The 14509-nt window shown below is 54.2% G+C and overlaps 1 protein-coding gene and 1 long non-coding RNA gene across 2 annotated transcripts; both read left to right on the forward strand.

The window, feature by feature from the left end:
- The first annotated feature begins 2943 nt into the window (after positions 1–2943).
- CHAC1 (ChaC glutathione specific gamma-glutamylcyclotransferase 1) lies at positions 2944–6477 on the forward strand. Its single transcript, XM_033190459.1, has 3 exons — positions 2944–3787; positions 4195–4230; positions 5344–6477. Exons 1-3 carry the CDS (start codon positions 3431–3433, stop codon positions 5743–5745), a joined length of 795 nt encoding a protein of 264 aa, XP_033046350.1. The 5' UTR covers positions 2944–3430; the 3' UTR covers positions 5746–6477.
- A 3760-nt stretch (positions 6478–10237) lies between these two features.
- On the forward strand, positions 10238–14509 carry LOC117070822. The gene is made up of 3 exons (XR_004432068.1): positions 10238–12398; positions 12751–12823; positions 13382–14509. It is a non-coding gene; the product is annotated as an uncharacterized LOC117070822 (long non-coding RNA).

Raw genomic sequence — 14509 nt, forward strand, 5'->3', positions numbered from 1 at the left:
CAGCCTCGACCTCCTGGGCTCAATCAGCCCTCCTGCCTCAGCCTCCTGAGTAGCTGGGACCACAGGTGTATGTCGCTAAGCCTGGCTAATTTTTAAAAATGTTTTGTAGAGATGAGGTTTCATTATGTTTTCCAGGTTGGTCTCAAACTCCTGAGCTCAAGCGATCTTCCTGCTTGGCCTCCCAAAGTGCTGGGATTATAGGTGTGAACCACCACGCCCAGCAAAAATTAACTTACTATTATTTAAACATTACTTTCTATACAACTTGGAAAACAAAGGAGGGAATTGCTCACAATCCCAACACACTAGTATTTGCTGCCTCCCTATCTTTATTGTTACTGTTTTTAACAATAGTACATGTGAAAATTTATATTTTGCATTTTTCCCTTAATATGCAATCATACACATTTTTACTACATTGTTTGTTTTTTTCCCCGAGACGAAGTCTTGCTCTGTTGCCCAGGCTGGACTGCAATGGTGCAATCTTGACTCACTGCAACCTCCACCTCCTGAGTTGAAGCAATTCTCCTGCCTCAGCCTCCCGAGTAACTGGGATTTCAGGCACCCGCCACCATGCCCGGCTAAATTTTTTTTGTATTTTTAGTAGGGACGGGGTTTCACCGTGTTGCCCAGGCTGGTCTCGAACTCCTGAGCTCAGGCAATCTGCCCACCTTGGCCTCCCACAGTGTTAAGATTACAGGCGTGAACGACTGCAACCGGCCGGACATACGTAATTGTTTCTAATGTCTGCACAAATTCAATGGACTATATCACATTTATGTAACTAATTATTGCTGGGTATTTAGGTTGTTTTCTTTGTGTGTGTGTGTGTGTGTGGGTGGGTGCATGTGCATTTTTCTGTCATGTGAATGGTAAATTGACATAATTTCCTTAAACATTTAGCTAATTTTGGATATTTAAGTAGTTTTTTTCTTTTGTTTTTGCTATAATAAGTAATGGCCAGGAGTGGTGGCTCATGTCTGTAATCCCAGCACTTTGGGAGGCCAAGGTGGGCAGATCACAGCCAGGAGTTTGAGATCAGCCTGGCCAATATGGTGAAACCCCGTGTCTACTAAAAATATAAAAATTACCCGGGCGTGGTGGCAGTACCTGTAGTCCCAGGTACTCAGGAGGCTGAGGCAGGAGAATCGCTTGAACCTGGGAAGTGGAGGTTGCAGTGAGCTGAGATTGTGCCACTGCACTCCAGCCTGGGCAACAGAGAGAGACTCTGCCTCAAAAAAAAAAAAAAAAAAGTAACAGTGCATTGAAATATTCAGGCATATGGCTTTTCCCGTATTTTGAATAATTTCCTGAAGGAGTATTGGGTCAAAGGGCAGGGATATTTTATGATTCTTGATTTGTATCACCAAGCTGCTTTCTCAAAGGGTTGTTTGTGCCAATTCAGATACTTCAACAGTGTGTGGATACCAGTTTCCCACTTCCCGGCCTACAACCCACAGCTGGTGAATGGAGAAGAGGACATTCTTCTAAGAAGCTACCAACAAAGGAGGTGCTCACATGAACTAAAGGCGACAGGATAGAAGAGAAGAGGGAGAGTGAATGTGGGGAATGGAGAGAAAGCGAAAAAGAAAGGAATAACCAGAAAGGACCATATATATATATATATATATATATATATATATATTATATATATATACACACACACACACACATATATATATATATTTTTTTTTTTTCCTGGTTGGAAAAGTAATTCATGCTCCTTGCAAAAATCCAGACTTTTGGCAGGGCGCGGTGGCTCACACCTGTTATCCCAGCATTTTGGGAGGCCAAGGCAGGTGGATCACGAGGTCAGGAGATCGAGACCATCCTGGGTAACACGGTGAAACCCCATCTCTACTAAAAATACAAAAAATTAGCTGGGCATGTTGGCGGACCCCTGTAGTCCTAGCTACTCGGGAGGCTGAGGCAGGAGAATGGTGTGAACCGGAGAGGCAGAGCTTGCAGTGAGCCGAGATTGGGCCACTGCACTCCAGCCTGGGCAACAGAGTGAGACTCCATCTCAAAGGAAAAAAAAAATCCAGACTTTTTCATTAATGTTTAAGTTTGATACTGAAAGTCCTCCTCTGGTGCCCGCCTCTGCTAACAGTTTAGGTATATTCTTCCAGATTATTTCTTACATGAATACTGTTTGTTTTAAAGAAATAGCTTCGTACTATACACACTGCTGTGCAACTTTCCCACTTATGTCTGCGACACCTTGGGAATGAATATGTGAAGTGTGCAGATCACGTTTAGTTTAAATATTGAATTAGAGTTGAACGAGATGCCATGTTGCACATTTCACCTGCCAGCTATCTCCTGGCCAGTTTGGAGAGAAGGCCTTCAGCTGCCTCTGTTTCCCTTTTACAGTCAGCGACATCCCCAGAGGGCAGTCCCTTGCTGCTGCTTAGGGGGTCAACCCCAGTCGGCCTGTGGACTCGGCTGGGAGGCCAGAAGCCAAGGACGAAGACCAGTAGCTGGCCATAGCCTTGTGGGGACCTCACTGGGCCCTCCTTGCCCGCTGCTCCTGGGACCTTGTGCCTAAGGATTAATCATTGCTGCAAAATCTCACGTCCAGGAAGAACTAAACCCATCGCCTTGGGGGCAAGACTAGCTTGGCTTTTGCATCTTTATACCCTTTGTAGCCCAAGTGACTGCCGGCCGATCCAAGCGCTCTAACAGGTTCTTCCTCGAGTCCACCTGGGCTCAAGGGGTCCCACGCCTGGTCAGGGGCGTAGCCCTCACGTGAGGTCTGTAAGTTTCAGGCGCCTGGCCTACCTAACTCAGTCCCGCAGTCTCTGCAGAACCCCCTGCCGCCCCCACGGCCCAGTTTCTCCGTTTGCTCACACTGGCCAATGGCGTGAGGCACCTGAGTGGAATGTGGACGGTGCCTCCGACAGCTTTCCCGCAGTGCATGGTCTCAGGAGGGGCCCCAGAGACGGAAGTTTACGACGCCCAGAGCGCTCCTTCTGGACGTGCCCTGGACTCGACTTGGGACTGAGTCTGTGCCACCTAGGCTGGCAGGGACTCAGCCAGGTGCACGAGCGGCAAGGCTGGGCAGACACCGCCTGGGACTCGCTCGCCGTACCTCCAAGGGGCCCAGGCCATGAGGGGGCGGCTGGGGAGACTCCCGGTGTCCGCCCTGTGCCCGGTGGGTTCCCCCTGCCCGCCGCCTGACGCAATCCGAGGCGCCCTTGCTGCATGCCGGCGCTAGAGAAACCTCCCCTGCCGTTGCATCACTCCTGCCAGGTTTGCCACAGAGGTGGAGCCGAACCAATCAGCGGGCGCGCTGGGCCCGGGGCGGGGTTAAGTGAGAAGCACAATCCGAAGTTGATTGGCCAAAAGGGGATTTGCCCCGCCCCAATCACCGCGGCAGCTGGCCGTGGTGGGCGTGGTCTCCCGGCAAGAGGGTTTAAAGGGCGCCTCCATGGGGGGCGCTCAGCTGGAGCGACCGAGCGGTGCCAGGCCAGGTGTGTGCGTCCGTCGGTCTTTCCGTGCCCACGCCGGAGACCAGCCCCGGAGGCCGCCTGGGCCTATCCCTGTGCCCGGCACCATGAAGCAGGAGTCTGCAGCCTCGAACACCCCGCCCGCCTCACAGTCCCCTACACCGTCCGCTCAGTTCCCCCGAAACGACGGCGACCCTCAAGCTCTGTGGATTTTCGGGTACGGCTCCCTGGTATGGAGGCCCGATTTCGCCTACAGCGACAGCCGTGTGGGCTTCGTGCGCGGTTACAGCCGCCGTTTCTGGCAGGGAGACACCTTCCATCGGGGCAGCGACAAGATGGTGAGCATCCATCCGTGCCCAGGGGAGTGAGGGGGTTGGGGGCGGGACACTGGGCGCCAGTGCCCTGGAATGTCCAGGGCTTTCTGGCCAATAGAAAGAAATGTGTAAACCTGTGTCTGGGGTTTGTGGCTTATTTAAATGTATGTGTCCAGTGCATCACTGTGATGGCAGGAGTCTGTGAACCTGTGGATCCCTGTGTTGATCACCAGTTGGGACCACTGACATCTGTCTTACTGTTTCTCCTACATCCGTGCATCACTCCCCCACCTTCCCCTGCATGAATGGGAATCTGAGCGTGCAGAGCGGGGCACTCTGAGGCCAGGCCAGCGGGATTGATAAAGGTTTCCTTGCTGATGGCAGAGCTGATTTCTAACTTGTCTGTTTCAAAATCTTTCTTCCCTCCCTAGCCTGGCCGTGTGGTGACGCTCCTTGAAGATCATGAGGTAAGTGCCTGAATCATGCAGGGGACCCTGGCCCAGGGTGAAGGGGGATGGCAGGTAGAGCTCATAGGCTCTTGGCTGCAGGCTAGTTCTGTCTGATGCTTCTCTGGCAGAGTAGAAACGTGTTCTAGCTCAGTGCTTCTCACCAAATCACATGAGGATCTTGTTAGAATGCAGATCTTAGTTCAGTAGCATGACAGTGGGTCCTGGGACACAGCATTCCTAACAAGCTTACAAGCGATGCCACCACATCCTGGACCACACTTTGAGGAGAAATCCTGTCTTCCCTGGTACTAGACCACTTTGTCAACTGTTTTTTGTTATTGTTGTTGTTTTGTTTTGTTTGTCTGTTTTTGCGACAGAGTCTCGCTCTTTTGCCCAGGCTGGAGTGCAGTGATGCGATCTTGGCTCACTGCAACCTCTGCCTTTCAGGTTCAAACGATTCTCCCACTTCAGCCTCCTGAGTAGCCGGGATTACAGGCATGCACCACCACACTCAGCTAGTTTTTGTATTTTTAGTAGAGACAGAGTTTCACCATATTGGCCAGACTGGTCTGGAACTCCTGACCTCAAGTGATCTGCCCGCCTCAGCCTCCCAAAGTGCTGGGATTACAGGTGTGAGCTACTGCATCTGGCCTCAACTATTTCTTTTTTTTTTCTTTTTCTTCTTTTCTTTTTAAGACAGAGTCTTGCCCTTGTCACCCAGGCTGAAGTCAACCTCCACCTCCCGGGTTCAAATGATTCTCCTGCCTCACTCTCCCAAGTAGCTGGGATTACAGGTGTGCACCACCATGCCTGGCTAATTTTTGTATTTTTAGTAGAGATGGGGTTTCACCATGTTGGCCAGGCTAGTCTCGACCACCTGACCTGAAGTGATCCACCTGCCTTGGCCTCCCAAAGTGTTGGGATTATAAACATGAGCCACCGTACCTGGCCTTTCAACTGTTCTTAAGAAAGAGGGAACAATGGTTTGAGGTACTGCCACCAGATGGCTCATCAGCCTACCACAGCCTCCCTTAGAGAGCACAGTCCTGGGTGGAGGTGGTGTGCTAGCATAGGAGAGGGAGCAGCAAGGAGCTGTCATAGCTGACCTTGGGTGTCCTTATTTCTTCCCAGGGCTGCACTTGGGGCGTGGCATACCAGGTGCAAGGGGAGCAGGTAAGCGAGGCCCTGAAGTACCTAAATGTGCGAGAGGCAGTACTTGGTGGCTACGATACCAAGGAGGTCACCTTCTATCCCCAAGATGCTCCTGACCAACCACTGAAGGCATTGGCCTATGTGGCCACCCCGCAGAACCCTGGCTACCTGGGCCCTGCGCCTGAAGAGGCCATCGCCACGCAGATCCTGGCCTGCCGGGGCTTTTCTGGCCACAACCTTGAATACTTGCTGCGTCTGGCAGACTTCATGCAGCTCTGTGGGCCTCAGGCACAGGATGAGCACCTGGCAGCCATCGTGGACGCTGTGGGCACCATGTTGCCCTGCTTCTGCCCCACTGAGCAGGCTCTGGCGCTGGTGTGAGGGGCTGAGCCCCTGCAGGGAGTGCCCATGTGGACATCAAGGCCAGACACCCCTTCCAGTGCACAAGACAGACTTGCGACCACTTGAGCCCACTGAGCAGACATGGTAGGTGGCTGGAGGCTTCTCTTTCTCAGCCCCTGCCTATCTGCCAGCCTCCAGCTCTCCTGCTTTAAACTTACTACTTGAAACTTTATTTATTGCACCATGTTGGTGTGGTGGGCAGGCGGAGGGCCTGCCCTGGACACAGGGGGCCCTGCTGAGCAGTGGCCCCATCCTGGAACTTGACCAGATTCCCCCAAGTGCTGCTGCTAACCCCATACCACCCAGGCCTCCACCTCCCCAGGGAGTCTCCAAGAGCCTCGATCCTCTGCTCACTCAGCCCAGCCATCCATAGCCCTGGGAATTCCACCTGCCAAGGATCCCAGCAGGCTGGATGAGGGATAGTAGGGCATGAAGAGAAGGAGCTCTGCAAGGACTGAGGCCCCGGCCAGCCCTTCTCCTCCACTGGTTCCCCAGGGCAGAGCTGGAGCTGATGCCTGGACACAGCTGCTGAGCCTGGCCTGGGTCTCTTACTCATTTGGTGGTTTCCTTGTCCCTCTGTCTGTCTATCTACTTGTCTGGGCCACTCCTGCCTGTGTGTTGGTCTATTCCTGGGAAGCTCATCACTACTGGCCCTGACACCTTCCCAGTCTGTCCCATACTGTTATCCATAAAACTATCTCTTTATCTGTGCTGGGCTGGAATGTGGTTCTTTCTCAGGTGGGGGTTTGGGGCAAGCAAGATGGTGATGCCCTGGAAGGCTCCTAAGAAGGGAAAGGGCTCCATCTTCCTCTCTTTCCCTCTCTCCCAGGGAGGGGCAGCTGGCAGGCAGAATTAGCAGGTGACATCACTCTCATGGGTACAGTTCATGCCTTACACATGCAAATAGTGCCCCCTGAATTGTGCAGAATTCAGCTCATGCTCTACTTGGCAGCGCTGTGAGCAGTGTCCTTGCCACCGACCTGGACTCTGTCTCATCCTGCCCAGCTGCCCCAAGGAGGCTGGCAGGCTTGGAGCTCAGACCAGCTCTTCCTCCAGCTACAGGGCCAGCGGCTGCCTCTTCCTAACAGCTGGGCCAGAACCCTGGGGTCCTGCCAAAGGAGCCTGTAGGTTAGGGTAGGGTGATGACAACTTCTAAGGCAAGGCTGACGGCAGGGACCTATAGCCTGGAGGACCTGGTGTCTCCTTTGCTTTCAGAGTCTGAGTGCTCACTGTTGCCTCCGGGATGTGGTGTTGCCTGTGCCTTCCCCATTACCATCCCCTGCCCCGGCTCACCCACACTGGACTGTGGGCCCCAAGTTTACCCTCTGCCTGTCCCCAGATGTTCTTGTCTAGCTCTTGGGGACAGATCACAGCTCCGGGATCTCAGCCTGGTCCTGAGCTTCTCATCAGGAGTGGCCTCTTAGTGCTACTCAACCGCTGGACTTGAAGAATGGGGCAGAGCCAAAATGACAGGGTTTAGCAGCAGAAGAGCTTGAGGTCAAGGGCTGGGCATGGTGGCTCATGCCTGTAATCCCAGCACTTTGGGAGGTCAAGGAGGGAGAATCACTTGAGCCCAGGAATTCGAGACCAGCCTGGACAACATAGTGAGACCCCATCTCTATAAAAAGTACAAAGGAAATTAAAAAAAAAAAAGTGCCTTGAGAGTCCAACCCAGCCTCCTCCTCATTGCCCAGTCACCTCGGGAAAAGCCTTCAGCCCTCTGGGCATGAGTTCAGTCTCTGTGAGGGGACGATGCTGTGGGATGATGTGTGGGGCAGGCTGGGTAGTATGTGTAGCTTCTGTTCTTGCGGCCGGCGTCCTGGATTGGTCTGGGTGTCCCTGGCAGGGTCAACTCCGATCAAATTGCACAGCCGTTGTGACTGGGGAGGTGCCGTGCCTGGGCCGTGTGCTCCTGTCTTGGCGGCGTTGTGTCTTGGCCATTGATAGGAAGAGTGTGGAGTGCAGCCAGGTTCTTCTGGGAGCCTGGTGAGGGCAACACAAAAGGAGGAGGCAGCAGGTGGCAGGGAGCCCTGGACAGCTGCCTCCTGCGCTTCCTGGGCCTCTTGCCAGCCAGCCAGAGCAGAGCCCTGCTCTACCCTGGGAGTTGATGGTGGGGAGGGCTGCTTGCCAGCTGCACGTAGGGGGCTAGCATCCATCAAGCCGTTCAATCAGCAAGTATTTCCTTAAGCTCCCACTGTGTACCATGCACCATTCCAGGCACTGGGGATACAGCGGTAAAGAACTCCTCCTCCTCGAGGAACTTGGAGTCTAGAAACTGATGGTGACCATTCAGCGTAGAATAGGAGGAGAAGGGGGCCTTGAGCACCCAGAAAGGGCTTCTGACTTGAGCAGGGAGGTCAGGGAAGGCCTTCTTGGCTTTCTCGGAGTGGGAACCTGAGAAGGGGCCTCTGAGGAACAGAGAGTAAGGGAACAGCACGTGCCTGAGGGGAGGCAAGCTCAGACCAGCGGGAACAGACTGGCTTGGACAGGAAACATGAGCCAGACAGGTGGCAGGACTGCCGGCCTGGTGATCTGTGCTGTACCATGCTGCGGGGTCGCATTCCTCCTGGGCCAGTGGGGGCCTCTGGTGGATTCTGAGCAGGGCAGAGATGTGCTTAAGAGAGAACACTGGCTGAAGTCAGATTGGAGGAGAGAGGCCAGAGGGAGGTGAAGGGTGCCCAAGCCGAGGCATGCCAGTGGGAATGGACAGGGGAGGGATTGCAGAATCGTTTAGGGGTGAGGTTGACAGCATTTGGTGGCTGGTTCGATAAGCAGAGTGAAGGGAGGGTAGAGACAGTAGGGCTGGGGCTCCTGGGGCAGTGGCAGATCTGGAAAGGTTTGGGGGAAATAGCCTTGCATTTAAGTTAGGGGTGCCTGTGCGGGGAGGAGGGACTTCCACGGGGATGTTCAGGGCAGCTGGATATATTGGTGTGGGAGTCAGGAGAGAAAGCTGGTCTGGAGTTAGAGACTTGGGAACCATACATGTAGAGACAGGGCTTAAACCTCTGGTAGGGGGAGGAGAGAACAGGGCCAGGCCAGGCCCTGAGGACCCCAGCCCCGGTGGTCTGAGCAAAGCAAGAAGAGGTGTCAGGAACAAGTGCTGGAGAGGTAGGCGGAGAACCAGGAAAAGGCAGTGTGCGGAGAGCCAGGGTGGAAGGTGTCTCTAGGAGGCGCACAACGTGGTCAGACTGCCAAGATGTCAAGGGAAAGGAGGATGGAAGAGTGTCCACTGGATGAAATGCCAGGGGGGTCCCTTGTGGCTTCAGTGAGAGCAATTTCAGGAACAGTATGGGAAGCCACAAGGCAGGGCTGAGGAGCCAGTGGGAGGGGAAGCAGCTTTCAGGAAACATGGTTGCTAAGAAGAGAGAGAAACAGGGATAACTGAGGAAATGGTAGGTGCGGGGGTCTCAGGACCCCTTCACAAATGAAAAATTGTGGAGGACCCCAAGAGCTTTTGTTTATGTGGGAGATAGTTATTAACATTTACTGTAGGAGTGTGGTTGCTCACGCCTGTAATCCCAGCACTTTGGGAGGCCAAAGGCAGGGAGATCACTTGAGGTCAGGAGTTCAAGATCAGCCTGGACAACATGGTGAAACCCCGTCTCTACTAAAAAATACAAAAGTTAGCCAGGGGTGGTGGTGGGCACCTGTAGTACCAGCTACTTGGGAGGCTGAGGCAGAGGAATCACTTGAACCTGGGAGGCGGAGGTTGCAGTGAGCCAAGATCATGCCACTGCATTCCAGCCTGGGCAACAGAGCAAGACTCCATCTAAAAAAAAAAAAAAAAGTTTTCTAATTGTTTCTTTTCCTCTTTAGTTGGGAGAGACTTGAGCAGGGTGATGTTTGGGTGCCCGACCTTAGGCCGCAGCATTAGGGAATTTCAGAGTTAGCAGGGGCTACAGAATCATCCCATCCGTGCCTCTAGGGCATCCACCTGGAGAGCCAGGAGTCGCTGGGAAGGATCAGCCAATTCATTGCTTTTTATTGAATCTACAACAGCCCAGGCCCCTTGGCCTCCCACTGCTGTGGGCAGCAGATAAACACAACCACTCTCACACCTGGCCTGGGAAGGGTAACGGGAGCTCAGGGATGGCAAGGCTGGCTGGCTCTGGGGGCTTCAGAGAAGCAGTAGAAATCCAGCAGGTAAGGCCGGGCGCGGTGGCTTGAGCCTGTAATCCCAGCACTTTGGGAGGCCGAGACGGGCGGATCACGAGGTCAGGAGATCGTAGACCATCCTGGTGAACATGGTGAAACCCCGTCTCTACTAAAAAATACAAAAACTAGCTGGGCGAGGTGGCGGGCGCCTGTAGTCCCAGCTACTCGGGAGGCCGAGGCAGGAGAATGGCGTAAACCCGGGAGGCGGAGCTTGCAGTGAGCTGAGATCCGGCCACTGCACTCCAGTCCGGGCGACAGAGCGAGACTCCGCCTCAAAAAAAAAAAAAAAAAAAAAGAAATCCAGCAGGTAGAAGGGGCAATCCGGCTGGCTGACGCTCTGGGGCACTGGGGAGGAGGCAGGAAGCTGCTCTGGGGTCCGATGGTAGAGGAAGTGTTAGACATTCTCTTGTAGAGAAGTTGACTTCTGTTGTGATGTTTGTGTTTTTTTCACGTTTTCCTTCCCACCGAAGGGTCTCTTGTTTGTTTTGTTCTTTTTCTTTGTTTTGTCTGCTTTAAGGTAGACTAGTGTGTTGTTCAGGCCCAGAGACTTGTGCTTGTAGCCAGAGAAAGATGGGTTGCCGTGCACAAGACGTGGTGGGAGGCTGCTGAAATGTTCCAGGCAGGTGCTGGCAAGGCCTGGAGGAAAGGCAGGAGCTGGGACGGTGGTGGATCTGCCTCCTGGCAGCCCGCTGGAAATTGAAGCAAGCAGGGTGGAGGAGATTGGGGATCCCAGGATTTTGCCAAGAGGGTGGGGTCTCTCATCAGCAGGGGACAGGGACTGTGCAGGAGGATGTGGCCTTCGTGTACGTTTCTAGGGCTGGTGAAGGTCTCTCCAGGTTGTCCCCCACTGGGCTACAGGAAGGACCACATTCCTCTGGGGCTGTCATGCCCTCGAAGAAGGAAATGTTAGTGGGAGAAGCAGAAGGTGTGGGAAGAAGGACCACAAATGGGTGAGACTCCCCCGTTCCCCAGGCCTGGATGTGAAGAGGTATCAGATGCTCCAGGGCCAAGGCCAGGAGAGGGCAGGCAGTGATCACAGGGCGTGTCCCAGATGGCCGGAGTGTGAGCAGAGGGCCCCGCCACTTGGTGAGGGTAGGGCGACCGTGGACCCCAGCATGGCCAGGTCAGCCCTAGTTTATTCTGTTGTTCTGCAGTAATTATGACTTTGACTCTCAAAAGTGTCCCAGTTTGGACACTAAATTACATGGTGGCTGTAGAGAACTGGGACACAGCAGGGTCACTTTATTAATGGAGCTGGTGGCTGTCAGACAGGCTTGGCCAAAGCCTGCAGGAGCCTGTCCTCTACCCTTCACCGCCAGCCCAGCGACTGGGGCCACAAAGCCCGGGGTGGCGGCCAGGGAGGACCACTGTCCTCTATCCTTCTTCTTGCTGCCTGTGGAGAGTCCCCTGCAGGCCTGTCCTTCCTCCTCAGCTCGCCCTGGCCTCACCCTTGCCCCAGGCATTTCCTTGGGCATGAGGAGAGCTCAACACACCCTGAAGGTTCAACCAGGTCCTCAGCCTTTCCTGGTGGCACCATCTTTCCCCCAGGGAACTCAATTTTCCGTACCCCCGCCCCGCCCCCCAGCCCTAGCTGAAACTTCCTGCCTCTCCTCCCTGCCTGGGACTGCGCTACACCCTCCTGGCTCTCACCCCCTGTGCCTCTGTTCCTCCGCCTGGCACTGCTGTCCCCATTTTGGCTCCATCCTGGGTCCTGCCCCTCGCCAGGCCTCTGCCTGGACCATCCGCTCCCCAGGAAGCTTCAGCCCTGGGGTGCCCATGCCCACAAGCCCACCCCAGCCCTGACGCCTCCCAGCCGAGCCAGGAACCTGGGTCTGGGCTCCCTCCTCAACCCTCAAAAGTTCTGCCCATCTCACCTGCCCTGAGAATTTGCAGTACCTGCCCTGCTTCCACCACTCTCACCCTACTCTTTCCAAATGCATCTACCATCCTGTTCTGTGCCCTGTATATTCATTTTCCACATAATGTAAAATGCAGGTCTGGCCAGGCCCCTTCCACACGGACAACCTGGGTCCTGCTCTCCCCAGACCCCAGCCACCTGCGACCCCTCCTGCCTCATGCTACCTGTGGCCACTCAGCCTTTGCTCCTGCTGCTGTCCCGACTGAGATGTCCTAACCACCTTGCCCACCCTCTCTCACCCCTCAGCACCTGCCCTGGCTTCACGCTGCTGCCTCCCAGCCACCTGGTACCCTCCACAGCACCGCCCCTGCCGCTTCTGCCCAGATCTGTTCTGTGCCAGATCTGTTCTGTGCCCTGTGTTGCAGGTCTGTCCCCACTAACTCGAACAGCCCTGAGGGCAGGAACGGTTACCCCAGCATAGAGCACAGTTCCAGAGCCCCAGGAGGAGCTCAGAGGACCTGTGGGAAATGTGGTTCCTACGGGCAATGACTTCCTGAATGCAACGTCACATGTCACCTTGGAGGGAAAGACCCCATAAAAACCTTAATCATATTCAAGGGTAAGTGCCAGCTTGCCTCCCCAGGCGATTATTCCACCTGAAGGTTTATGTGCAAGGTGCAGGAATGTGGGGTTGGAAGCCACATGGGCAAGGGCAGACCAGCCAGGCATGGCGGCCCTGGCGGGTGCCTGATTGCGGCAGCGCAGACCACGCTGCTGGCCCCCACCTCCATCTTGGCTGGGTTCATTTCTTTCTTCCTTGATCTGTCTGTGAGAAGCCAGGGCCCCAAATGCATACCAGGGGAAGGGCTGCCTCTTGCTAGTTCCCCTACCTGGGATGCTAAGCTAGAGGGGCATTTGCGTCTTTCATGGAGTGGCGTCCCCACACCCACCATCTCTCTTCCTCCCGACAGGAAAGGAGCTTGGCTTTTCCTGGGCACAGCCTAATGGTGTTGGTGACTGGGGTAGGAAGGTCCCGGGACTCGGGTGAGTAATGTACCCACCTGCGGCTTCCCCCAGCCAGTCATGTCCAGCCAGGCACAGCCCCTCATGGGGCCCAGTCATGTCCTGTGCCAGGCAAAGAGGGTGGCAGGAGAAGGGGAGGGGCTCTGGCAGGAGGGATGGGGAGTCCATGGGTGGTGAAAGCTGATGACAAGCTGTTCACATGGGATGCCTTCCATAGAAGCAGGCCCGTGCCTATGGGGTTTCCAGAGGGAGACCCAGTTCCTTCTCACAGGCCACCTGCAGCCATACAGTGTGATGTGCACTGACAGATGGGGGCTGGTGGGGCAGAAACCTGGGACATCCCTGCCACAGGCAGGGACCTTCTCACCTTGGGGCTTGTACCCTCCTCCATTTCCTCATCCTAAAAATCTCATCCCTACCAGCTCTAGCCTAGCTAATTTGTCACTCAGGCTCCAGGGCTCAGCTGAGATGTCACCTCCTCTAGGAAGCTTTCCCTGAACCTTCCCTACCCCTGACCACCTAGGTCTGGCTTTGGGGCCCTGCCATGCATCTCTGCCACCCGTGCTGTTTCTCTTGCAGCTTCTATTGCACCATGTCCTCGTTGATTCCTCTTCATTCTGTGAGCCCAAGAGGGCAGGGACCAACGTCCTCATGTATCCCAGCAGAGCCTGCACACAGGAGGTACCTCGGTCATGTTGGTTGACTGAAAGCCCTGTCAGCCAGCAAGAGGCAGGCAGTGATGAGGGGACCTCAGAGGGGTGCTCTGGACTGTTACCTCAGAAGAGGAACTATGCAGAGTGGGGCGGGCTGGCTGGGGATGCAGCCAAGGGAGGAGGCTGACCTCCCATGGCCACCCCGCCCCTCCACATGCACCAGGGCTTGCCCCCGGGTCAGGGCACTGGACTGCTGTTTAAATGCAAAGAAAGAGTCCTGGCCGGGGAGTCTGGAGGTTCCAGTCTCTGTTTTCAGCAGTGTGTTTTAGTCAAGGCACTTTTACTCTCTCTGGACTTCTGTCTCCTCAAATGCAAAATGAAGAGCTGGACCGGAAACTTGTTCCATCCAGTTCCAATATCTCCTCTTTTGCACGAAGGACGTGGGCTTGGAGTCAGAGGAACTGGGTTCAAGAGCTGGGGCTCCATTTACCAGATGTAAGTCCTTGGCCAGGTTACTTAATCTCCCAAAGCTGCAATTTTCTCACCTGTAGAGCAGGACTGACAACCATTAGCTACCTCTCAGATTCTTGGGATTAGATATGCTTTTGGGTAAAAACGCTCCATACACTTTAAGGCACTATGTGACTGTTGGTTATTATTGTGGTTATTTTTTCTTTTCTATTTAATTAATTATTTATTTATTTATTGTTTACTTAGCAACAAGGTCTCCCTATGTTGCCTAGGCTAGCCTCAAAACCCTGGGCTCAAATGATCCTCCCGTCTCGGCCTTCCAAAATACTGGGTTTAGAGGCAGGAGCCACCCACCCAGCCTAGTTATTATTGCTCTTGATAGCATTATTTTTCACCAATACCTAATTAGTTATTTGATGATCTCTCATCTCACTAGAGTTAAGCTCCAGGAAGGCAGGAGCTGGCATGTTCCTGTTTTTTTTGTTTTGGTTTTGGTTTTGGTTTTTTTTTTTTTTTTGAGACGGAGTCTCTCTCTGTCGCCCAGGCTGGAGTGCAGTGGCACAACCTCAGCTCGCTGCAAGCT

The sequence above is a fragment of the Trachypithecus francoisi genome, unplaced genomic scaffold (assembly GCF_009764315.1).
Source record: "Trachypithecus francoisi isolate TF-2019V2 unplaced genomic scaffold, Tfra_2.0 Lachesis_group3, whole genome shotgun sequence".
In the NCBI taxonomy this organism is placed as follows: Eukaryota; Metazoa; Chordata; class Mammalia; order Primates; family Cercopithecidae; genus Trachypithecus; species Trachypithecus francoisi.